Here is a 26,715-nt window from a genome sequence, read left to right on the forward strand (position 1 = left end):
CATCATTTACTAACTTAATAGCTTTTTTTTTTCCAAAAAGATTTATTTGTTTTATAAAGAGAGAGTGAGCATGAGTGGGGTGAGGGGCAAAGGGAGAGAGAGAGAATCCCAAGCAAACTCTATGCAGACCACAGAGCCCGACATGGGGCTCGACTCCACGACCCTGAGATCATGACCTGAGCTGACACCAAGAGTTGGTCGCTCAATCAATTGCACCAGCCAGGTGCCCCTAATTTCATAGTTTTTAAAAATGAGGTAAAAGGGCAGCCCCGGTGCAGCCTGGGGTGTGACCCTGGAGACCCGGGATCGAGTCCCACGTCACGCTTCCTGTGTGGAGCCTGCTTCTCCCTCTGCCTGTGTCTCTGCCTCTCTCTCTGTGTCTCTATGAATAAATAAACAAAATCTTTAAAAATAAATAAATAAATAAATAAATAAATAAATAAATAAATAAATAAATAAATAAAAAAAATGAGGTAAAGGTCAGCATGGATAAGAGTACAGTTTAGGAGAAAAAGGATCAGAACTTAGAAATGGAAGCCCTTCCTAAGTGCCTGGGCAAGTCACTCAAATTCTCTGAACAGTTTTCCCATCTACAAAGTGAAGATAATAATACCTAAGTGTATTGTCCCAAATGTGGATAATAGTTTTACATTGGGTCACATGAAAATTGAAGCTGGAGAGATAATTAGGACTTCCCAGATTTCTGTGTCGCTTTCTAGCCACAAGTAATTTAAGAAGAGTACAAAAGTTATTCAACACAGGGAGGAGATACAGTAGATATTTTTTGAGGTTATTGCTTATTCACAATATTTTCCCTAGGCAACCATACCTGCCAGATGTGTGCTACGTGAATCTACCTCCCTGTCTACAGCAGGTAGATCGGGGCACTAACCTAGAGGGACCAGTATTGGATCACAGATGCTGCTTTTTGATAGTCACAACTGAGAAAGTATCCAGGACTTTTCGCTGGGTTTCAGGGCTGTCCCAGCCCTTGGCCTTTCTAGAGCTTGGGTGATAACTCTTCCCCTCAGTGTGTGAGATGTTACCGCACCATTCTGTCATAAATTCTCGCCTTTATCTTTTGTATTTGGCTTAAGATTGCCAGAATCAATTTACATCATCAGCCACCCAAAGAAGCCTAAGGTCAGGAAATGGCTATAAGTCACAATAAAGTTGTTGTGGTAAACATAGCAAGAAAATGTGGTAAATAATATTAATAAGCCAAAGCCTGAAGAAAGGAAATGAGGAAATGTGAGTTGCTGCAAAAGCTTATTTCCAGGAACTTTTGCCTAAAACAAGTCAGCTCTTCTTCCTACCATAAATTCTATTTTCACAGCTTTATTGAGTTTTCCATAACGTAAGGTGCCCAGAAGACTAGGGATCTTTCCACACAAGTAAGACTCCAAGTGTCTGATTAACTGAATGCAGAGGGCAGGTTGTTTAGATTCTTCCTGACTGACACTAACAGCATGTGCTTTGCATACTAAAGTCCAAAATTATACCATCTGCCCCTGGTGAAATATTTGATCAGGTTTGCCTGTTTTAGGTGTGATAATAACATTTTGAGTTACTGAAGTAACACCTGCTTTTTATAAAGAACAAGCAAAGCAACAAGCAAACAAAAATAAAAGAACACATCCCACTTCACAAAGTAAAAAGTAAAAATCCTTCTTACTCCCCAGGCGGCAGAACCTTTTAGACTTTTTTCACAAACACAAATATAGATAGATGGTAAAAGAAATATATAAGTAGATATAAAGATTTAAGAACATGTAATGGGGATCCCTGGGTGGCACAGCGGTTTGGCGCCTGCCTTTGGCCCAGGGCGCGGTCCTGGATATCCGGGATCGAATCCCACGTCAGGCTCCCGGTGCATGGAGCCTGCTTCTCCCTCTGCCTGTGTCTCTGCCTCTCTCTCTCTCTCTCTCACTGTGTGCCTATCATAAATAAAGTTAAAAAAAATTTTAAAAAAAAGAACATGTAATGGGATTACCTCTTCTGTATATTGTTCTGCATCCTACTTGTTTCACTCAAGGAATACTGTCTTTCATACATTAGTACATGTGGAAATCTCATTTTTATATTTTAATCTCATTTTATAACCCCATTTTATATGGAAATCTTCATAGTACAGAATTATAAATCATTTAACTGTTCTCCATTGTACACCCTTGCCCGTTTATGAGGACTTAATAACAATATAAAAAATAACAACTACATTAATAAGCAATATTTGAACATTGGCCATGTGCCAGGTGCCATGCTAAGAAACTAAGCATACATTATTTCATCTTTACAACTATCTTATGAAGCAATTACTCTTATTAACCCCAGTTATTTTTCAAATGAGGAAAGGTTATAAAACTTGAAGTTGTAGCAGAGCCTAGCTGGCTCAGTCAGAAGAGTGTGTGACTGTTGATCTTGGGGTCATGAATCAGAGCCCCATGCTGGGTGCAGAGATTGCTTAAAGTTAAAAAAAAAATTTAAAATAAATAAATATACTTAAAAAAAAAAAAAAAAAACCTTGAAGTTGTACAAGTAACATGTGGCAGGGTTGAGGCAAAACTTTGGGAAGGCTGACTCCATGCTCTTAACTACTGTGCCATAGAAGTGCAACGGCTAGGTCAATGGGTACACATATGTGATGTTTTAGGAGGTACTGTCGATTGCTATTCAAAGATTACATAACTAATATACCTTTATCTTTTGACGTGCTACAAACTGTTCGCTTGCAAGAAACAATGGCAACCACACATTTTCTAGCTTATTGAGAACATGCTTCTGAACTTCAATTAGAACAGGTGCATCAAGCTGCTCATGGAGCATCTGTCCCCAGCCACCACTTAAATTCATTATCTAAGAAAATAAAAATGAAACAGAAACTGAAAACTTCTGTTTTAGTGAAGAAACACTAACAGTCATTATTAATTTATCCAATTCACCCCCAAACCATGTGCCAAGCATGCTCGAGGTAACACAATTTTCATTTTCTGAAAGCTATCTCCTGACTATATGTGTATAGGAAAGATACAGAACTCCCCTAACATCAAACAGACAATTGTGGTTTATGTGATGGTTGTTTTAGATGTATGATTTTGCTTGTGATATATTTCAGAGAACCCAGGAGTGGGATTTTCATCTTGTGTGCTCACAAGCAATGCCATGTTTTCTCCATGGCCTCAGCATCTTCAACTATGGAATGAAGGTGATTACTAGTCTGTGATTTTTCTAAGCACTCTTCCAGGTCTAATATTCTACAAATCTGTGATTCTGGTCAGATTGACTAGTTTAAGGTAGCATTTTCTTTTGTGTATGAGGAAAATGGGGCACAAATTAGGAGACAACCTTGAATCACATATTTTAAATACACTGTGGGGGGAGATGGTGAGATGATGGTGGTGCTAGCAATGCAGGGCTGCCCCAACAACTTCAAAGAAGAAAACAGAAGCAGCAGGAAGTAGAGAATGACCAGGTTATACAGACAACAGTCTCTGATCTGTACAAGTGGCACCTTTTACGAAACACAATTTCTCTGCGGCCCAGATCTTCCTTTTGTGTAAGTATTGGCTTCAACAACCTATGAATGGCTATTTCCTCCTCTAAATCATTCTGTTCTCTACGTGTTTCTGTGTATACACCACTTGAAACTTCTGGACCTCTCACTGGAGAAATTACCTTCTTCTTAATTCCCCTTTGATTAATAAAAGCAATCAAATCCTACTAATAAAATAATTGTTTTACGTCAAAACAAAAGAGAAGCCCTCTTAGCCATCTGTTAATAACGCTGATTTTTTTATATAAAAAAAAAGAAGAAAAAAGAAAAAAGAGAAGAGGCTGCTTGGCTAAGCAGAGAAAAGCCTGTTCACCCAACTGAATTTAGAACTAGCAAAATCAATACAGAACATAATATGATAATGGATATCCTTAAATATAAAAACGTAAACAAAAATAAAAGTAAAGCCAGAGAGGAGGAAGAAAGGTCGTTGGGGAAACTCTTCTGTAGTAAACACAATCATTTGCTATGACAGCAATGGATAACTTTTCCACTGAGAATTTTTTTAAATTCTCAGCATGTTCCACTATGGAGGGTTCACACAGTAGCATTAGATACCATGAAACCTCATACAATGTAGCCCAAGCCAAACAAAAAACAAATGCCTCCCATGAGTTTATTTCATACTTGTGCTTATTGAGATACCCAACACTTTTGCTAATACATCCCAGATTTGTATCTCAGGGAACAAAATGGCAAGGCATTTTGTCAAGATTGCTTAATTTCAGAATTCCTTCTCCTTCTTATTCCCAAAACCTTTTGCTTATTTTACTCCTGGAAGATCTAGCTTTTTAATTTGGTATGCTCTACTGATGAACATTTCTGAATTTTTCTTTAATTTACTGAATTTAGTATTAATCTGAGATTTGTCTTTAAAAATGTACACCATTAGGATATGCATCCTTTTAAACTACTAAAATAAAGATATCAAACATTACACATTTGATTTCCAGGTAGTAAGTGGTACTAGCAAACTTCAAGTTAATTATAACACTTAATTCTTTTATTTCAAAAGCATAAAACTGAGCAATATTTCATGTGATCCGAGTGTTACATGAATGCTCAGTCCCACTGCCGAATCCCAAACTGACCTTTTTGCCATAAATAATGACACCATATGGTATAATAATGATATATAGTAATAATGATGACAATAATAATATAGTAAATAATGACATTATATGTCACGGGCACTTATATTTGCTGGGTGAATGGATGATTAGATGAATAAAAGCTATTTTTATTGTATAAATTACTTTTTTAAATAACTGTTTTTATAGTACAGTTGGTATGAATTTTAAAGGCATTTAATTTGTAGATCCTTTAAAACTTTTTAAAAAAGATATCCAAAGTGTCTAACATTACAAACCATAAAAGCAAAAGCAAAAAAAAAAAAAAAAGAATTTCAATTGTTGGCAAAAAGAAATAAATAACTGGTTTTCAAATTTCAATAAAGAAAGTATGTTTACATATTGATACCTGGTCCTGCTGATATTGAGAAGCTGGACTTTGGGGGCCAAAGAAATATTTTTTATTAAGGTATTTGTTTTTAATATATATAGATTTTGCTTCCCTCTGCTTTCGGTCTCCATAAATGATTCTTCGGAACTGTTCAATGTCTGTCCAGCACATAAGGTCCAAACTAAAATGAAAACAAAAACTAAGTACAGTCCTCCTTACTTTTTTTCTCTCAATTCTACTAACCACCAAACAAGTTGCTGTCTTGACTAGTTAACAGAACTGATTAGATCATGAAACTAATGAGTTCAATAATATGTCTCATCTTGGCTAAATATATGAATATACTCAGGAGTACTGGGATCAGACAAGAATCTATCACTGTTATTGGTAGGGTCTTAGAGTTCCTGTTGGCAAACTGAATTTAAATAAAAAAATCTTTTTAAATAATAATAATAATAAAGTAAATAAATAAAACTAGGAGTTCCTCCATTAATAATGGACTCGTATTGTTGATATCAAACCTGGGAAAATTTCCATCTACTGCATGTCTATTTGGCAACATGCTAAATTTAGAACAATTATCATCAATAATAAGGGAAACTATATATGTGAAATTTGGCTCCCAGGTCTAAAACTTTTCTGTTAACTTAGGAGAAAATTATCGGAAAAAATATGATCGATATTTCAGTTTATGTTAGATAAATATAAGGTTCCAAGATTCTGTGTAAAGCTACAATGTTTCATTTATGTATTAGCTAATAAAAATTACAAAGTATTAAAAAAATTACAAAGTAGTATAGTAATAATTTCAATAGCTTAGAAAAATATAAAGGAGATACTTTTCAGAGGTGCTAATTAAAGCACATGTGGAGAAAAATGAAAACAAAAGAAACAGCAGAAAAGCAAAAGAATAAAACATGCTGATGTTTTAATTTAACCAATGCTAAAACTATTAACAAATCTTGTTTGACTACTTAAAATACCATTTGGGAAGTTATTATTATCAAAATGCACTCCCCAATGAAAAGTTACCCATACAGATTTCAGATAGGTATGCTCATTACTTTTTACTGTCATGGGTGAAATCTAGCACCAAATCACTTTCATACTATCTTCAAACAAAGTAAGTAGCTTAAAAAAAAAAAAACTTAGAAAAATGATGCTTTAAGAGAAATACATTTAATTTTAATTTTTTTTTTTTTAGAAATACATTTTAAAATGGTTATGTTCCCTACCTTGAAGAATGAGCCTCAAGAAACTGACGGAAATGTTCAAACTCCAGTTTGTTGTTAAGCAGGTCATTAAAATTAAAGTGCCTATATTCTTCAGGAACATTACTCCAGTATTCTGTTTTTTTAGAGACCTCAGGAAGCCGTGAAATACCGGTTCCAATTTCACAAGTAGTGTCCTAGTGAAATAATACTTTTGATAAAAAAATCTCTTAAGCAAATTAAGGGTACCTGGGTGGCTCAGTCAGTTGGGTGTCTGCCTTTGGTTGAGGTCATGATCTTTGGGTTCTGGAATCGAGCTCTGAGTTGGGCTTCCTGTTTATCAAGGACTCTGCTTCTCCCTCTGCCACTGTCCCCATTTGTGTTCTCTCTTGCTCTTTCCCTCCCTCCTTCTCAAATAAATAAGTAAAATTGTAAAAAAATAAAAATAAAAAAATACAAGAGTGAAAGTGTCAATTCTATTTAAAGAAAAAAAATTCAGGGACGCCTGAGTGGCTCAGTGGTTGAGTGTCTGCCTTCCGCTCAGAGCATGATCCTGGGGTCCTGGGATCGAGTCCAACATCAGGCTCCCTGCAAGGAGCCTGCTTCTCTGAACTTTGCTTATGTATGTCTCTGCCTCTTTCTGTGTGTCTCTTGTGAATAAATAAATAAAATCTTTACCAGAAAAAATAAAAAATAAAAAAAGAAGAAAAAATTCAGCAAATTATTTTCCAAATTTAAAAAGAGAAACAAATAAAAATGATTAGGCCAACATCATCTAACAATGCTAGGTAGAAGTAAGTAAAGAATTTAGAATCTAGAATCTGGCTCTAATTCCTATCAAACTCTGTTCTGTTCCTTGCTGTTCCATTCCCTTCTGTTCAGGAACATTCAATAAACATTTACTATATATTTGCTTATAAAATATTTTATTTTTGTTAGTATGGGAGTAATACATCTTTTATAATAAGAAAACAAAAAGCATACATCTTACTACCCCATTCAGAGATACCACAGCTAACATTTTTAAATACAAATATTTTAGTCTTTTTTGCACACACACATAGTTTATTAAAAACTAAGACAGGACTGTACAACTATGTATGATTTTGTAACTTGGTTCTTTTTCTTAATGTATTATGAACATAAAATGTTTTTTATTTATAACAATTTTGAAAGTTATAGAGTAACAAAATACTTTTCTAATAATACATTTTTAAAATGTAACCTTCTTTGTATAAGAGTTAATTTTTAGGCATTTTAAAGACATTATGTTTTGTAGTTTACAAGCTCTATATAAGGGCAGAGCTTATTTTTTTAAAAACCTTTCCTCTCTTTATGGAATTCCTTATATAATTAATTCATCCATCTATTTGTTTTTGAAAAGCACCAGACCATAAGAGAAAACTACCAATATTTTAAAAATCAATTTCCAATAAGGAGAAGGATTATGGGAAGTATTATACATTTTTGTTCATAAAGTTTAAAATGCAACTTAAAATACAACTAAAATGCCACATTTCAGTTCATAAGGTTTAAAATACAAACTTAAAATACAATGTTGTAAACATTTTCATTCATTAAGGTTTTAAAATACAACAAAATGCCTTTTTGGATTTTTATGTAACCTTTCCAAGATTTTAATCAGTAATTTCTCAAATACAGAATTTGTGTTAAAAAGGCGACTATCATGAAGGTTACACTTAAAAAACAATTTTACTGTTTATGTAAAATTTTATCATAAAAGAGCAAAAATTTCAGATAGGCACAAAAGAGAAAGTAAAAAGATCACCTGAAAAAAAAATATGTATCACCTGAAACCTTACCACTTGGAGCTGATTGTCTTTATTTTGGTGAACATCTTTCCAGATATCTCTTTTTGCATGTATATATACACGTAGAATTATGTATATAATTTTACATAAATAGGATTATATGATCCCAGTGTTTTTTGTTCCCTACATTTTTTATATGTTAACATGTCTTGGGCATTTTCCATGTTGATAAATATGAATATGAACTGTCACTTTTATGTACATACACACTTTTAATTTTATGGCTTTTGGGATCTATCATGCTTTATGTAGCTAATCCAAAAGTTGCAGATTTATAAATCAAAATAACACTTTAATATCTTGGTCAATCCTATGATCTTTTTACTGACTCCTCCAAATCCTATTCATATTTTTTCCCTTTATTGTTTTGCCTACTGCTGTCACACAACAGTTTCTTTTCTGTTTGGAAAACTCAATTTAACTCTTTTTGTGAACTGACAACAAATCGAGCTGCTGCCATACAGAAAATAACCAGAAATGTTCAAAGGAATACTTTAGCTTGAGGGCTTTTAACTAAAGAATGCACGTAGCTGGGCTCCCTACACTATCTCATCTGCTTCCTTCTGGCTTTGTCATTAGATGTGTCAGTGGAAAGCGGTACCTGTCAAAGGCAGCATAATAAGCAAAAAAAAATAGCAGAAAAATGAAACAGTCTGTCCCCTATTTTATCAGTCCATGATCTCCTCAATATATAAATCCCCTCTCCTGGCCCCTGCTTCCTGCCAATATATACAGTGGTAATCCCCTCCAGGATAAAAAGTTTGTTTTTAGAAGTAGAGAGCTGTCTTACCTCAGCTTTCTTGGAAAAGGTCTCTTTATGCAAAGCCTGTAGCTTTCTGAAGTATGTGGAGTCTAGCTGTCGAGTGTCTTCCACCAGCTCCACCTAATAAAATAATAATAAAGCTCGTAACATCAATAGAATGTGCATTATGAAAAAGTGGGGAAAATGCACAATTTGCCAATAACAGTGGGCTCAAAAATGAATGCACTTGCCAATAAAGTTAAATTGGTTCGGAGGCAAAAGTGGGAAGACCAACATAAAAAAATTAACTACAGCGAATTCAGACTTCCCATGCATGCGATATAATATTTCTACATAATGATACAGTGACACCAGAGACCATCCCTCCTTTGTGGACACCCCACATGAACTAACAATGCACCCATGTCAGGTCACATTTGCATTTTCTATTTCTATTTCTATGTTCTATAACAGGATAATAGTCATGAAGGCGGGCATTCCTAGCTTTAGGAACAAAATAATCCACAGTAGAAGAAGAAATGACCACACTCCATTGTTATTAATCTGTAGGCTAAGGTTTTGTTGCTGTAGCAAGAGAGGAGAGTGTCATTCATCAGGTTAACCTCACAGCTGGTCTCAGCCTGCAGAGTAGGTATTGCACTGTATTAATCAGTCAGGAGAACAAGTTCATTCTCCATTTCTTTATTCCATGGAAAATCAGTTTGGCAGACTGACAACTTTCTACATTTAATGGCTAGCTTTGGTAGTCTCTTTCTTTCATTATTCTTTTTGGGAAAGAGTCTATATAACCCAGTCAACTGGACTTTTAGAGAAGTTGTCTCGGCTGAATTTAAGGATGCTTCTAGTTTCTTATTTAAAAAGAGTGTAGGTATGCTTGGATGGCTCAGCCGTTGACTGTCTGCCTTCGGCCGAGGTCATGATCCTGGGGTACCGGGATCGAGTCCCAAATTGGGCTCCCTGCATGGAGCCTGTTTCTCCCTCTGCCTATGTCTCTGCCTCTCTCTCTCTCTCTCTCTCTCTGCCTCTCATGAATAAATAAAAATTTTTAAAAAGAGTATATAACTTTCCCATACATTTTTTTAAGAATCATCACCAATGCCAAAACTTTTTGTCAGTTATAATTCTAAGTCTTTTTTTAAACATTCTATCTCAAGTCCATTTTCCTCTTCTGCCATACATTGCATTTAAATAATGACTGGGACCCTTTTGCACTGTTGGTGGGAATGCAAACTGGTGCGGCCATTCTGGAAAAGTGTGGAGGTTCCTCAAAGAGTTAAAAATAGAGCTACCCTGTAATCCAGCAAGTGCACTACTGGGGTTTTACCCCAAAGATACAGATGCAGTGAAACGCCAGGACACCTGCACCCCACTGTTCATAGCAGCAATGTCCACAAAGCCAAACTGTGGAAGGAGCCTCGGTGTCCATCAACAGATGAATGGATAAAGAAGATGTGGTCTATGTATACAATGGAATATTACTCAGCCATCAGAAAGGACAAATACCCACCATTTGCTTTGACGTGGATAGAACTGAAGGGTATTATGCTGAGTGAAGTAAGTCAATCGGAGGAGGACAATCATCATCATATGGTTTGACTCAGATGTAGAATATTAGAAATAGTGAAAGGGATTATAAGGGAAAGGAGGGAAACTGAGTGGGAAAAATCAGAGAGGGAAACAAACCATGAGATACTCTTAACCCTGGGAAATGAACAAAGGGTAGTGGAAGGGGAGGTGGGTGGGGAGATGGGGTAAATAAATGGGAGATGGGCACTGAGGAGGGCACTTGATGGGATGAGCACTGGGTGTTATACTATATGTTGGCAAATCAAACTTCAATTAAAAAATTAAATTTAAATAATGACTGGGGGAGGTTTTTTTTTAATTTTATACAATAGCCTAACTTTTCTAGTGTAATAGAAGTATTTTTGTAGTAGAAAAGATATAATGCTACTTTTTCAGGATAAAGAGAAATCAGGAAGGAAACTTTTAATTTTGATCACTGAATTCAGTGAGCTATAAGAGTCACAATCCAATAAGGTAATTCTATCTGGGGTGTTGTAGTATGAATTATATCTTAATTTACCCAAAATATTCTTTCTGGTAGAAGGCATGACTAAGAAGTTGTTGAGGAGATAAGAACAAAGAATAGCAATATGAAAACAGCAGAGTTCCATTGGAAGTGACCTCATTACAGGATATATGTATTAACTTTATATACAAAATGCCCATGAATGGTTCTAATCTGTGATGCAGAATTAGTATTTAAAGAAATCTCCTCCACAAATTAATAAGAACAGTGAAAATATTCAAGAATGGAGACTTAAAATGACTTAAAATGACCTCTTTTGGAATTAAAAAAGATGTGTTGAAACTTTAATCCAATCAAGCAGTCTGACCTGAGGAACATCTGGGGGTGCCTTAAAATAGCAGCACTGAAGTCAGAGAAAAAGTTTCCCACAATACATATGAAACATTTCTATTTTCCAGAAGTGTAATATTTACCATAACACATCTAGTATTAAATCAAGTGGGCTTTTTCCATTAATCAGAATTAAGGCCACTGCTGAGAAATGGCAAGAAGGGACAAAGCTAGTACATTACCATGGCATATTTTGGTGGTTCACAGGAAACCAAAACTCAGATTTCTCTCTGCCGAGAGAAATATTTGTACAGAGAACGAAAAATGACAAAGATTTTAGAGAAACAAACAATAGAGAAACTGGCAAAAAATGAAGTTAGTAACTACTTTCCTTGCTCCAATTTTGAGCCTGCCAAATCTTAACTCTGAGCCCCTGGCCCCTAGGAGACCTTTAATTTTTCTCTTGTGAGTTAATAATGCTGTTTATCACCAGTTTTGTAGTAAACTTGAATGGTCACACACCATTTCTGAGTGCCACAATACCTTTCCAAAAGCAACTTGGTCTAATTTTACCATCTTTGTCCACGGCTCAAGGAGGAGGAGAAGGATATATTCTTCTGCTGTGTCAAAAAGGTCTTCAAATGGTGGCTGTATTTTCATATAAATTTCTTTTTTCTTTTCCTGTTGGAGTCCGATGTCAAGAGTAGCCGAAGGAGCAATGTATGTGGCAAAAAGATACTAACAGAGAAGGGGGGAGACAGAAAGGAGAGGATGTTGGGAGAAACGATAATTGTTAGTGGGTTCCTCAGTAAAGGCATTTTAAAAAGGTTAAGAGAAGGAAACAAGCTCAAGTGATTTTTTTTTTCTTGAAAAGATGCATAAAAACTACTCAAGTCAAAGCAGTGTGTTTATTCAAAAGGCTTCTCTTTCCTTTTCCTATTTCTTCATCGGTACTTAGTTAACTTGCCAGTGGGTCTTACACACAAGAGTCTATCATTTGGATATTCAAGTTTTTATCAGATTACTTCTATGTATAATTATAATGGATTCCAGGTTATAGGTTTCCTTTTCCCCTTATGTTCACGATATTTCTAACACATTAGTGGTACTTTCCAAAATGGTCTTAAATACCCTTTTAGAAACAAAAGGCAATACACTAGGCTGAAAAGTGAGCTATTGGTCTTCTAGTATAGAGACCCAACAGATTACTTGCCCTACCCAAATGAGTTGCAGAGTTCTTAAGACTGTTACTAATTATCCCTTTCTGCTGTAAAAATATCTCCATCTGGTGTCCAATGCTGTGGAAGAGGTATGAGAAGGAAGTAAGAATGAATGGAAAGATACACATGGAATTTCTAGCTTCCAAGAAAAAGCTGCATAAATGTCTATTCCATTCTATTCATTTGTCTTTTCTCAAAATAACAGCTATTTACATCTGAGAAGTAATTTAATAGCATTTATTTTAAAAATATTACATACTCAATATCAATATGTATGTGTGTGTGTGTATATATATATATATATATATATATATATCAAATTTTTTAAAGGTTTTATTTATTTATCCATAAGAGACAGAGAGAGAGAGAGGCAGAGACGGAGGCAGAGGGAGAAGCAGGCTCCCTGTGAGGACTCGATCCCAGGACCCTGGGATCACAACCTGAGCCAAAGGCAACACTCAACCACTGAGCCAGCCACCCAGGTGCTCCTGTGTATCAGACTTAAATGTAGTTTTACTAACAATCTCTAATTAAATACATTTAATTTTAATTTTAAAATATTTTACTTAGTTTTGGACCTGATAATGTCGATTCAACCCAGGTGATAGGTAGGTAGGTAGGTATTAGATAGATAGATAGATAGATAGATAGATAGATAGATAGATAGATAGATAGAAATGTGTACCTAATACCAAATAATAGTCTTATGTGAAATAATCTTTTAAAAGTTTTAAAGGGTCCACATTAATGACATAAGCATTTATTGAGTATTTATAAACACTTGGATAGGTACTATATATGCAAAGATTAATGATTAAGATCCAATACTTATTCTGAAGGAACCCACTCATGGTGACATGGAGATGAAAGTCAGTCATTGCAATATAGTATGATAAATACTAAAACAGAAGTATGCATTGCAAATAAGATCATCAATGATTGCCCGTCCGTTATTTTTAAACTCACATCTCATTAATCATCTTTTAAATTTTACACTCAAATACCAATTTTTCTGTTGTTTTCCTAAACCTTGCTGTTTTGCCATTCCATACCTTCAATCTTGGATATTCACCTTATCTCATGTACCTTGTCTGCTTGTTAAACTCCAATTTATTCTTTAAAAACCAACACACACAAAAAAAAATAAATAAAAACCAACACAATTTTTCCTTCTCCAGGAAGCCTTCACTCACACCCTCCTCCCAAGGTCGTTTTCTACTGTTATACCTACCACACTATAATGTAGTTATGTATTATGTATCTTCTCTTCTAGAATGAGGTCCTTGAGGGCAAATACTGCGAGTTATTGTCATTCTCCAGTTCCTAAAACTGTTCTTGGCAGAGAGTAGATGCCATAAATGTTTATTGAACTGTACAAAATCCACAGAAAAGACTCATTTATGTCTTGGAATGGGAAAGGAAAAGATTCAGAAACTTTTCCAAGAGAAGATAAGCTTCTCTTATCCTTAATCCTTCAGCTGAATCTTTAAAGATGAGTTGGAGTCAATGAGGCAAGAAAAGGGAGTTGATGAGAAAGATGGTTTAAGAAGAAGGAAAATATGGGGTGTGGCATAAAGGCTTAGGGAAGTTTTATGACCTATGGAGAGATTCTAGGCTCCAAATAGATACACTGGCTAAAGGAAAGAGATACAATAAGAGAGGATGTTATAAAGGGAGGCAGAAGCCAGAAGAACATGAATATGACCTTTTATCCACTGGTCAGGAATTTGAATTTTTTACCTAAAGTTACATAAGCTCTCTGAGGAATGACATCATTGGATATGAATCTTAAAAATAAATCACTGTCAGGGAAAAGAAACAGTTTGAGTAGGTCAAGATTTGAGGTAGTTTGGAAGTTATTTCAATAGCTAGGTAAGAAATTATACGCCATCTTCCCCTCTTGCCTGTTTTTGCAACAGCCTCTTAACTGGTCCTCTAAGGTTCCTCTTTGCTTTCTTTTTTTTAAAATTATTTTTATTTTTATTATTTTTAAGCAAGCTTTTATTTTTTTTAAAGATTTTATTTATTCACGATACACAGAGACAGAAAGGCAAGAGACACAGGCAGAGGGAGAAGCAGGCTCCCTGCAGGAAGCCCGAAGTGGGACTTGAATCCAGGAACCCAGAATCATGACCTGAGCCAAAGGCAGACAGACACTGAACCACTGAACCACTCAGGTGTCCCAAGCAAGCTTTTATTTAGAGCAGATTCTTGCACCTTTAAAAGCTAGTGGGTAAAACTACAACTTAATATCTTGACTAATTCGTATTGCTTTCCATAGTAACTGCATAAATATCAAAGCTGTGCCCTCAGTGCTTTAGATTTTTAAAGGCATTTATATCAGAATATCTTATATTTGAGGGAAATACTTCCTATTCAGGTTGATTTATTCCATCTCTGTTCTTGCCAGCACTAACTCCCAAGTTTCCCAAATATATCTTTCTCATCATTCTAAGTCCTCTATTTTTTATTTTATTTTTAGTCCTCTATTTTCTTAATTAATTTTTTATTTTCATTTTTTACTTAAATTCAATTAATTAACATACAATGTATTATTGGTTTCAGAGGTAGAGGTGACTCAACTGTCTTATATAACACCCAGTGCTCATTACATCACATGCCCCCCTTAATGCCCATCATCCAGTTGTCCCACTCTTACCCCCCCTCTCCTCCAGCATTCTCAATTCATTTCCTATGATTAAGAGTCTCTTATGGTTTGCCTCCCTTTGTGATTTCGTCTTGTTTTATTTTTCCTCTCTTCCCCTATGTTCTTCTGTTTTGTTTCTTAAATTCCACATAAGTGAGATCATATGGTATTTGTCTTTCCCTAATTGACTTATTTTGTTTTGCATAATACCCTCTAGTTCCATCCACATCATTGCAAATGGCAAGATTTCAATTTTTGATGGCTCAGTAATATTCCATTTCATATATATACATATATAAAATATTCTATTATATATATACACCAAATATAAATACATACCATATTTTCTTTATCCATTCATCTATTGACAGACATCTGGACTTTTTCCATAGTTTGGCTATCGTGGACATTGCTGCTATAAACATTGGGGTGCAGGTGCCCCTATGGATCACTACATTTGTATCTTTGGGATAAATCTCTAGTAGTGCAATTGCTGGGTTAAAGGATAGATCTATTTCCAACTTTTTGAGGAAGTTGAGGAAGGTCCTTTTTTTTGAGGAAGGTCCATATTATTTTTCCTCTTTGCTTTCTGACAGTCTTTTCTTACCACAGCGAACAGAGAAATCCTTTTGTTAACACTCTGCTTCTCAACTATTCAGTGACTTCTCCTCTCACATACAGTAACAGCCAAAGTCCTTATGACTACCTATAACTGGGATTTTTGGAAGTTTCTCAATACTGAGGGGACAAGAGTTATAGTTCAGGACCTGTCGGGGGGGGATGCCTCTGTAAATACTCTAGGGTCTCAAAACACCCTAACAGCAGAGCTGGACCAGGTATAGGCTTTAGCCTTGAATCTTTAAAGTGCAAAAACAAAATAATTGCTAACCTGTATTTCTGTACTCAGCAAAAATACCCTTATAAAATGAAAAGAAAACAAAGATGTAATAAATCAACAAACACAAGTAAACAATTCATCACCAGCAGACTGCACTATGTACATAAAACAAACAAAAGAGCAGGATGAAATAGAGAACAATAGAATGCATAAATATGTAGGAAGTATGGATAAATACTGATTGTAAAACATACTAATAATGAATAATTTCAGAGGAAATAGTAAAAGAGCCTAAGAAAGAGAAGTTGAGATTGAAGGGGCAGATTAAGGTGCAATTGAAATGATCTACCACGAACCCTACTATAGGAAGGAAAGCAAATAACGTTAGAGTCAGGATAGTAATAATACAATATGTAGAGAGGAGTTTCAAAGAATGAGAGTGAATGGAGCACCTGGTGGTTCAGTCAGTAGAGCATGCGACTCTTTTTGTTTTGTTTTGTTTCAAGTTATTTAAATTCTAATTAGTTGACATATAGTGTAATACTGGTTTCAGGAGTAGAATTTAGTGGTTCATCACTTACATACACCACCCAGTGCTCACCACAAGTGCCCTCCTTAATACCCATCACCAATTCAGCTCATCCTCCACCCACTTCTCCTCCAGCACCTCTCAGTTTGTTCTCTATGTAGTTAATAGTCTCTTATGTGTTGCCTCCAGGGTCATGAGTTCAAGCCCCATGTTGAGCATAGTGCTTACCGGATAAAAAAAAAAAAAAAAAAAAAAAAGAGTGAAGATAAGGGAGAAGGACATGTAGAACAGGTAAAAGGGAGTAGTATAAAATTCAGTACATCATGAGGCACTTGATAAATATTTGTTAAATGGATGAATGGAAGACTAGCATTCTAAAGTGAAATGATGGTCGGAACGGGGTAATTTCAGAGTTCAAAAATTTAAAGCTGAAGTAATTCTAAATTATGATGGATTCCAATATATGGCTATCCCCATAGTAATGTAGGGAAAAAGGAGATAAAAGACACTGGAATTGAGTGAGTTAAAAAATACTATAGCATATATGTTTTGAGTTATTTAGCTGGGGGGATCCCTGGGTGGCTCAGCAGTTTGGCGCCTGCCTTTGGCCCAGGGCGTGATCCTGGCATGGAGCCTGCTTCTCCCTCTGCCTGTGTCTCTGCCTCTCTCTGTGTGTGTGTGTGTCTATCATAAATAAATAAATCTTTAAAAAAAGAGTTATATAGGTGGATGTTGAAAAAGCTTCATATGATAAAAAAAAAAAAAGTAGAGAGAAATTTCATGAGTCATGCATTGAAACTTCCTAGAAATATAAAGAGAACTTAAAAGGTCTTTTGACAGCATTAATGAGACTTAGGATAGGGGAAATTAGTAGATGGAGCTACTTAAAATTTTTGAAGTATTAAAAGTTGAGTCTTGAACAGCAGCAGAGAACCTCTCTATTCCTAAACGTTGTGAAACATGAGAAAAGGGGCATACCTAAAAGATATTTTGGATGTTCTATTTAATTAGGCAATCTATGGGCTGGAAACTTCCTTCACTAAAACAAAGGTACATAGTTCATTGTGCAAAATAGTACAAATTGAACCATACTCTTGCCGAATGATTATTTATTTATTTATTTATTTATTTATTTATTTATTTATTTATTTATATTTTTATTTTTTTCTAGGAAAAGTCCTATTTGCTGTCCATGGGAGCCACCCTGCAGACAGCTTTATTCCTTACAGAAACACAGTCCGTCCCTCGCCCTCCCTGCTGTTTGCCCAGTGGGTGGCGCCCCTCAGTCCTGGTCCAGGGCCTGTCAGCCGTCGTCCTCCCCTTCTGATTCTTCCTCTGCGGACTCTGAGGCACTCTCAGGCAAGTCCTCTCCCATCTGCTGGAACCTTCCAGACTGTGCATCCCACATGTATCTGATGGTAACTTTGAATTCAGCCATCTCATACCTGAAAAGCTTCAGCAGCGGTTCTGCTCTGGGGTCAGCACATCACCTTGCACACCTGGTGGTCGGACGGCAGGGTCACCACACCTCTCTTGAGGGCAGTGGGCAGGCCCAGCTGCCTCAGCTGTGGCTCCATGGAGTGGGGAAACTGCTCCAGGGGCCCCGGGTGCAGGGTCACGGTGAAAGTTGCTCTGTTTCCTGCTGGAGCGAAGTCCATTTCCGTGTATTTTGTAAACCACTCATTGGCTTCCTCCTAGGTGCGGTTGGTGAAAAGCAGGCCGACCTCACCCTTCAACTTCTTGCTGACCTGATGCAGGTTGTCTTTGTACTCGTCAGCTGGGCTTCGACCCAAGGCCACCATCATCACCTTGTTTTTGTCAAAGAACACCCGGCTGTGCTTCCAGGGGTTCCGGATGTCCTTCAGCTCGCTGTTCCTCATGTTGGCCACGGAGAAGATGAAAAGGTACTTGTATGTGTCCACACATTTCCGAAGCTCTTCTATCAGGTTCTGTTTCAGTTCTAAGCCTTTCTTGGCAGTTTTGGTTAAGGAAACTTTCTTGTCGTGCTTGGATGTGGGCATCACGCTGCAGGCACGTGCGGCCCCGAATGATTATTTAATATCTAAAATGAAATTTGCAGGATGCCTGGGTGGCTCAGCGGTTGAGCGTCCGCCTTCAGCTCAGGGCGTGATCCCAGGATCCAGGATCGAGTCCCACATTGGGCCCCCTGCGGGGAGCCTGCTTCTCCCTCTGCCTATGTGTCTGCCTCTCTCTCTGTGTCTCTCATGAATAAATAAATAAATCTTTAAAAAATAAGAAAATAAAATGAAATTTGCTTCAAATACACATACAATTTTTTCTAACCTTGGGAGTTAATTTTTTTTAACTTTTAATTTAAATTCTAGTTAGTTAACAAATGGTGTAATAGTTTTAGGTATACAGTATAGTGATTCAACATTTCCATACAACACTCGGTGCTCATCACAAGTGCCCTCCTTAATCCCCATCACCAATTTCACCCATCTCCCCACCCACCTCCCCTCTAGTGACCATCAGTTTGTTCTCTATAGTTAAGAGTCTATTTCTTGGTTTTCCCTTCTCTTTCTCTTTTTTTTCCCCTTTGCTTATTTGTTTTGTTTTTTAAATTTCACATATGAGTGAAATCATATGGTATTTGTCTTTCTCTGACTGACTTGTTTTGGTTAGTATAATACTCCCTAGCTCCACTCATGTTTTTGCAGATGGCAAGATTTCATTCTTTTTTATGGCTGAGTACTATTTCATTGTGTGTGTGTGTGTGTGTGTGTGTGTGTGTACGTGTACATATATACATATACCACAACTGCTTTATCCATTCATCAGTTGATGGACACTAAGCTGTAGAAAATGTAGAAAAATGACCTGTAAATTTATCTAGTCTAATACCTTAGGTTTGTGTCAGATTGAAATCTATTCTTAAATATTTTCTAAGTTGGAAGTTTTAAAAGTGCATGAATTAAAAGAATGTCATAAAAAGATAAATTAAGAAACTAAAGACTAAATAAAATGACCAAATTAACAACATTAAAAATGTCTCTAGAATTGGCTTCAATAATTTCAAATTTACCTCACAGGAGAGTAAATTTGACTCCCCAAATAATTTCAGTTAAAAATCAGTGGTCAGGTTTTATTTGGGGTTAAAAAACTTCTAATGGAAAAACACAACTACTTAGTCATTGTGTCAGTTACATTGAAAGTATAGTCTAAATAAAAACTTGAAGGACACCTGGGTGGCTCAGTGGTTGAGCGTCTGCCTTAGACTCAGGACATAATCTCAGTGTCCTGGGATCAAGTCCTGATTAGACTCCTTGAGAGGAGCCTGCCTCTCCCTCTGCCTGTGTCTCTGCCTCTCTCTCTGTCTCACATGAATAAATAAGATCGATAAATAAGTAAATAAATAAATAAGAACTTGACATGCCACATATCAAACTCTTTGTGTAGAAATCAGGATGATTTCTTTGATTTAAACACATAATTAACAGCGAAGAGGGTAAAGTACTAGAATAACGGTGATACAAATGACAGCTTCTGGTGGCTGCTCAAATCTCTTCTTTTCCCTTTCTTTCCCAGTCTTGCCTCCACTCTGTACGTCTTTTAAGATCTGCTGCTATCTTCAGTCTGATGAAAGACTCTCAATGCTATTTATATTGTCTATCATTATACCTTCGTGGACATTTCATGATGCTATTGTAAAGCCAGGTTACTATATGTGACTATATCCACTTGGCTTGGGCTTTTACCTTCTGAAATTCTGCTTTACGATTTTCTTCAGAATGAGCGTCACTTCACTTTACCAATACTATATTAATAGCACAACTTACTCTTTCTGATCATTATTTTTCATCCTTTTATACCTCTCACCAAGCTTTTTACACCTTCAGCACAATCTGTGGCTTCTTCCTGTCCTCCAAATAAATGGTGCACCACCTAGTTTTTATTACTTTCCTAGTAAGATGGGTCTAAAGATTGCCCATCATTTCAACTACACTCCTAAAACATCCTTAATTCCTACCACCTTGATCTTCTGCCCAATTCTAAGTCAGCTGAATCATTCATTCGTTTTTCCAACTCTATCTTCAAGCTCCCAAAAAAAGTTGTGACACCTGGCTCCGTTATACATAGATTAAAAAAAAAAAAAAAAAAAAAAAAAAAAAAGGAGCCTCAGTTGTGATCACAAAGCATGGTAAGTTTTTGGGTATTTCTAATCAAATCTTATCTCCCCATTTCTAAACTTTGCCATTCTCATAAAGAACCCAACTGTTCCTTATGCTTCTTCACTTTCAAAAGATTTATGTCCCACTTAAACGGGGAAAAAACTGGCATGAATGTCCTCAACTTTCTTCTCAAGACCCTTCTGAATATTTTTCTTCCTCTAATGTTTCAAAGGAAGACTCCTCTCCAAGACTAAACCACTTATGTGTGGTCTTGACTCCATTTCCCCCCAGAACCTTGCAACATTGATTAGTTCCTTAGCACTAATGTACTTAATTTACTTTGCTGTTGATTCTACCTTCTTCCTTATGCAACCAAGCTGTTCAAACGAGGTGTCTCTCTCCATTGTAAAATAAGTTCTTGACTGTTTTGTCCACAAACTATCACTCTTCTCTTTTTCCCATCTCTACAAATCTTCACATTCCCTTTTCACCCACTCCTTAGTCTACTGCAATCTGGTTTTCTTTCTTTTTTTTTTTTTTTTAAGATTTTATTTATTTATTCATGAGAGATGCAGAGAAAGAGAGGCAGAGACACAGGCAAAGCGAGAAGCAGTCTACATGCAGGGAGCCTGACATGGGACTCGATCCTGGGTCTCCAGGATCATGCCCTGAGCCAAAGGCATAGATGCTCAACCACTGAGCCACCCAGGCTTCCCTGCAATCTGGTTTTCAAGCCAATGAAACTGATCTAAGATCACTAACAACCATACAAACACCAATTCAATAGCTTCTCTTCTTAATCTTCACTGTATTTGACTCCTTTTACAGCTTTAACATTGTTGATTACCCTCTCTCCTTGACTCTTTCCTGTGCCTTCATCACTGTCTTCTAATTCTCTACCTATTTCCATGCTTAGACTCCTTTGATAATTCCTTTTCCTCTATCTCCCCTTAAAAGAAAGTATTCATTAAAATTCTATGTTCAACTGTATTTTCTTCTCAGTTCACATTCTTTCAGTTTCTCACACATGCTAAGCACCCTCTCACAGGGCTTTTGCACTATGTACTCTAGTCTTCTAAGCACTCCAGTCTTATCCTCTTCCTGCCTTTTGCTGGGTTTCTATTCATTCTAAAGGAGTCAGTCTTCCTTGACCCCTGAACTCTGTCCTCAGTATTATTATTTTTTAAAAGATTTTGTTTACTTATTTGAGAGAGAGAGAGAATGAAGCATGAATGGGGGGAAAGGCAAAGGGAGAGGGAGAGCAGATTCCCTGTTGAGCAGGGAGACCAGACACGGGGGTCAATCCCAGGACCCTGAGATCATGGCCTGAGCCGAAGGCAGATGCTTAACCAACTGAGACACCCAGGTGCCCCTTCGGTATCATTCTTCCATGCTCCTGTGGGGCTCTGCACTTGTATGTTTCTCCCACTGGACCACAGGGTCTATGAGGACAGATTGGGTCTAAATACTATATCCCTAGTATCTAGCATAATGCTAAATTTAGGAATAATGAACACATGAATGAAAGACTTTGTCCATTCCCCAAAATTTAACAGTTAACTATACGTAGAAGAAACCCCAATATCCACTTTAGACCTGATTTCTTTCCTGAACTAAAATTGTGGGGCAGCCTGGGTGGCTCAGCGGTTTAGCGCTGCCTCAGCCCAGGGCGTGACCCTGGAGACCTGGGATTGAGTCCCACATCGGGCTCCCTGCAAGGAGCCTGCTTCTCCCTCTGCCCGTGTCTCTGCCTCTCTTTCTGTGTCTCTCATGAGTAAATAAATAAAATCTTTAAAAAAAAACAAAACAAACTGTGGCTTCTAGTTGCTAACTTGTTATTGCTACATGGATAGCCTACAGACCAAACTCACTGACTCAATAATATAACAAATTGTTTCAGAGCCTCCAAGCCTCTCCCTTCCCTCTGTATTTCTAGTTTTCATTAATAACATATCATTCACAGCATAACCTTTGACTCTTTACCACTTTCCTCACTTTCTTCCTCAGTGGAAGTTCTAGGAATTTAACTCTCTACACTGAAACAAGGAAAAACTGATGAGAACAAGCATAAAAATATGGGGAGGAAATAAGAGGCAGTAGTTCCATTCCAACAAAAGACAAAATAAAATTCAGATATTTAGCCAAGCTCAGTGAGACTCTTTGCAGGCTACTGTCTACCACCTTCCTTCCTGACCTCACACTTTGACTTCCCTCTATGAAGCCACAGAGGTCCATGCATATGTTTGTTGTTGTTCAACTATGTTTGTCCAATCTTACTGAGAAATAACTGGCATACAGCACTGTACAAGCTTAAAGTATACAGCATAATATGACTTACATATATTGTGAAATAATTATAAGTTTAATCATCCATCATTTTATATAAATACAAAAAAAAAAGAAAAAGTTTTTCTCCTTGTGAAGAGAGAAGTAGAGTATCTGCTCTAAACAACTTTTGTATACAACTTTTGTATATACCATACTGCAATGTTAACTACAGTCATCATGTTGTATGTTAGTTACATCCCCAGTACTTGTTTATAACTGGAAATTTGTACCTTCTGATCACCTTCATTTAAACTTCCCCTTCACCCAACCCCTACCTTTAGTAACCACAAATTTGATCTCTTTTTGGTGAGTTTGGGTTTTCATATTATTTAACTGCATATTCCCAAAGTCTCAAGAAGCTATAATTAGGGCAGCTATGTGACCTCATTCTGGCTTAAGCCTACTGTCCTGGCATAATTATTAACACTTTCCCCTTCACTTTAAAAAGAGTCCCAATTTAGATAATAAATTATATGTTCTTCCTATATTTAATTGACACCAGGTAGATAAAACTATAAAATTTCTCTAAAACGAGAATCCAAAAGTGCTCAACACATATTTAGAGCTGAAAATAAAGGAAAAGAAGGCAAAAAAATATTCCCTGCTAAGAAACACACATTTGTCTAACTGCAGTCATATGAATTTAATAGCTGTTATCAAAGCCAAAATCCCAAATATTTTACTTAGAACTTGGATTCAACTTCACAGACTTCTGTTACAACTAAATGCATTAGGGATACCTGACTGACTCAGTCAGAAGAGCATGTGACTCTTGTCCTTGGGGTTTTGAGTTTAAGCCTCACTTTGGGTGTGGAGGTTACTTAAAAAAAATTTTTTTAAAGATTTTATTTATTCATGAGAGACACAGAGAGGCACAGACATTGGCTCCCAGAAGGGAGCCTGATGTGGAACTCAATCTCAGGACCCCGGGATCATGACCTAAGCCAAAGGCAGACACTCAACCACTCAGCCACCCAGGTGCAGCCCCCCAATATTTTTTTCAAGATGAATGCATTAAATGAAAATCTTAACAGAAATGTAAAAATCTTTCCTCTTTCTGTTGCACCTAAATTTAGATATCTGTCTTCTCACTTTTTTTTGGCGGGGGGGAGCTTCCTCACTGTCTGTTTATTGAACATTGCTCATTATCACCTAAGTAATTTCTCTTTGTTCAAATATCAACCCCCACTATGATAACCAGCATAATCCTTAAGAGGGCATACTTCCCCTACTTTTCTGTTCTTTACCAGTCTTATTACAAAATTACAGAACTGGAAACATTAGAAAGGGGTTTGAAAGGTCATCTTTCCAGAGTGTCCAAGACCACATTATGCACATTTACTGTCTTTTGAGGCTCAGCTCTGGGCTCTGTATCCTAGGGTGGTAGGGATAAAAGTGGGTAAGGAGATAAGAAGGAAAAAATGGATTTGATTGTCAATTCTTTATTGGGCCACTCTGTAAATTTATATACATTCAACTGAATTATGCATTTAAAATCTGACAGTGTCTTTCTAGTATGTGCTTCTAATAATCCAGGGACGATGTAGAAGAGGACTGACAACTGACTACATAAACCAAAAACAAGGGATATAATCAGATATAGGAAACAAAATTAAAAGGCTATAGGACATCTGTAAAATCTGTATAAAGGTGATGAAGATTATTTTTAAGTTGATGTGAACTTACTTTAAGAAGGAATATAAAGATTATGATATGTGATAGCTAAATAATATAGTCTAATTATGGTTTACAAACATTGCTTAAGTGTCCTGGGTCATTTGCTTTTTTATTGGCCACCCAAGTTATTCCTTTCTAACCATTGAGTAAATAACAATGTAGCTAATGTTGGAGAAGAAAATGCTCCCTTCATACCCCAGTCAGCTACTCTGATTCACATTAATGCAGAGATTCACTCACGCACAGCTGTGGCCAACATGATTCCAATTTAAACATTAACCTATGATGCTTTAACAACCCAACAGGAAAGTTTTTGAGAAGGGACACAAGCACTGCCTGTCTGTGATCAGACTGCCTGGCACTGCACACAGCACAGCTCTAAACCCCATCTCTCCTGGAGATACTCAAAGGTTATGTAATCAGGAAATGCACAATAGGCAGCTTGCCCAGGCAGCTCTACACCTGTGCCTGTGACTCACTTTCTTGGCCTCTGTATCACATAGGGGAGAGAAAAAAAAAAGCAATGCCTCCCCCTTAAGAAATCTCTTACAGTCTTGAAATTCTGGGAATTAATTTTCTTGTTTAACTGCACTCCCATGACCATAGGATAGTTAACAAGACCATCAAGAGAAAAAGATGTGGGATAGGTACCATGGAGACAGGAGGAAGAACTGAACTGGATAGTGGAATGGAGAAACAGACTGGGAGAAATGAAGACAGAAGAGAGAAAGAAACAACACTTCGACAAACATTTTGTTTTGCTTTCTAAAAGGATGGCAAAATGATGAACAACATTTCATCTAAATTATTTTTAATACACATTATTTTGTTGCCATTACAAGGAAAAAAACATAAAAATGATGCTTCATTAATTAGAGCCAATATCTTATATATGACAGGTGTATCACATTACATAGGAGATGGCTCAAATTAAAATAAATCACATTTCCCATTGCGATATATTTTTTCAACGTTAAGGTAATTTTGCCTGTAAGATTTCAGCACTGCCGCTTAATAGTTTTCAAAATCATTTTAAAACTATTATGTTAGGGCAGCCCGGGTGGCCCAGTAGTTTAGCGCAGCCTTTGGCCCAGGGTGGGATCCTGGGGACCCGGGATCAAGTCCCACGTCGGGCCCCCTGCATAGAGCCTGCTTCTCCCTCTGCCTGCCTCTCTCTCTCTCTCTTTCTCTCTAATAAATAAAAAAAATAAAATCTTAAAAAAGAAACTATTATGTTAAGTTTATATGATAAGTGTATTCTTGGATGGAAGTGGACCCCAATCTCCTTTAAAATATATCCTAATGCATTCCAGGTTTAGTTTCTCCACATTTATTAATTCTCATAGACCCTGGAATGTATTGATTTTTTTTTACTGCATCATAAAGCCTAGCAAAACATACCTGAGGAAGGAGAACTGTGAATTTATTGAATTTATACTTTTTAACAATGTCAAAAGCAAAAAATAAAATAATTTCCACAACTGTCTGTGCTATTTGGCTTTCTCATTGTACCAAAGACAAAATGATGACAGCTATGGGGTTGGATTCCAATTATTATGCTGCAGAAGTACCCAGCAAAGTATTCTTGCTGTGCCAAAGGTGAGCATAGTCTTTGGGAAAGCATCTTTTCATAGCAGGGGTCCTTTAATGAGCTTTGGTTTGACACTCATCTGCGTTCCAACGAAAACAAGAACAATTTCTGTGTAGCCTTAAAAGGCAAAGTCAAGAAATAATACTAAATGCTGTAGCACATGTGTTGATTTGTTATGTTACATATCAGCTATTAGTTATGTTAATGGAACAATTTCACATACTTGGTTTTGATGTATTTATTTTAATGATCATGTGTATGTATCTTTCTGTGACTGCCTGGTAACACGGATTGCATGATGTTCTGCTGTCACCACCAGGCCAGGACTGGAATTAGGAAAATAAATGCAAAGCTTCAAGTTCAGAACTGAACGACTTAAAAATGAGTCCCTCAGTACAACAGGGACATGAGATGTCAGAACCTATACGCTGTAAGATTCTAATACTAAATTATAGGACATCTAGTAGCATATATCAACAGGTTAACTAAAATTGGGGACATTTAAAACTGCATTTTCAATATAACTTATTAAAATATGCTAGATAATAGGAGAAAACGTTTATGCTTCAG

At 36.6% G+C, this 26,715-nt stretch overlaps 1 protein-coding gene and 1 pseudogene across 17 annotated transcripts in view; both read right to left on the reverse strand.

Moving 5' to 3' along the window:
- The window catches only part of RGS22 (regulator of G protein signaling 22), a 132,125-nt gene that overhangs the window by 26,034 nt on the left and 79,376 nt on the right, over positions 1 to 26,715 (reverse strand). For 13 of the 17 annotated variants that reach the window (XM_038555180.1, XM_038555185.1, XM_038555182.1 and 10 more), the window contains 5 exons: positions 11,726 to 11,920; positions 8,848 to 8,940; positions 6,250 to 6,422; positions 5,033 to 5,195; positions 2,698 to 2,856 (listed from right to left, as the gene is read on the reverse strand). In XM_038555180.1, coding sequence (XP_038411108.1) covers positions 2,698 to 2,856; positions 5,033 to 5,195; positions 6,250 to 6,422; positions 8,848 to 8,940; positions 11,726 to 11,920 — 783 coding nt within the window. The remainder of the gene's footprint in view (positions 1 to 2,697; positions 2,857 to 5,032; positions 5,196 to 6,249; positions 6,423 to 8,847; positions 8,941 to 11,725; positions 11,921 to 26,715) is intronic. The other 4 variants (XM_038555190.1, XM_038555192.1, XM_038555188.1 and 1 more) reach the window with 2 other exon arrangements.
- Positions 17,575 to 18,593, reverse strand: LOC102154516 (annotated as a pseudogene).

Source organism: Canis lupus, chromosome 13 (genome assembly GCF_011100685.1).
Source record: "Canis lupus familiaris isolate Mischka breed German Shepherd chromosome 13, alternate assembly UU_Cfam_GSD_1.0, whole genome shotgun sequence".
Taxonomy (NCBI): Eukaryota; Metazoa; Chordata; class Mammalia; order Carnivora; family Canidae; genus Canis; species Canis lupus.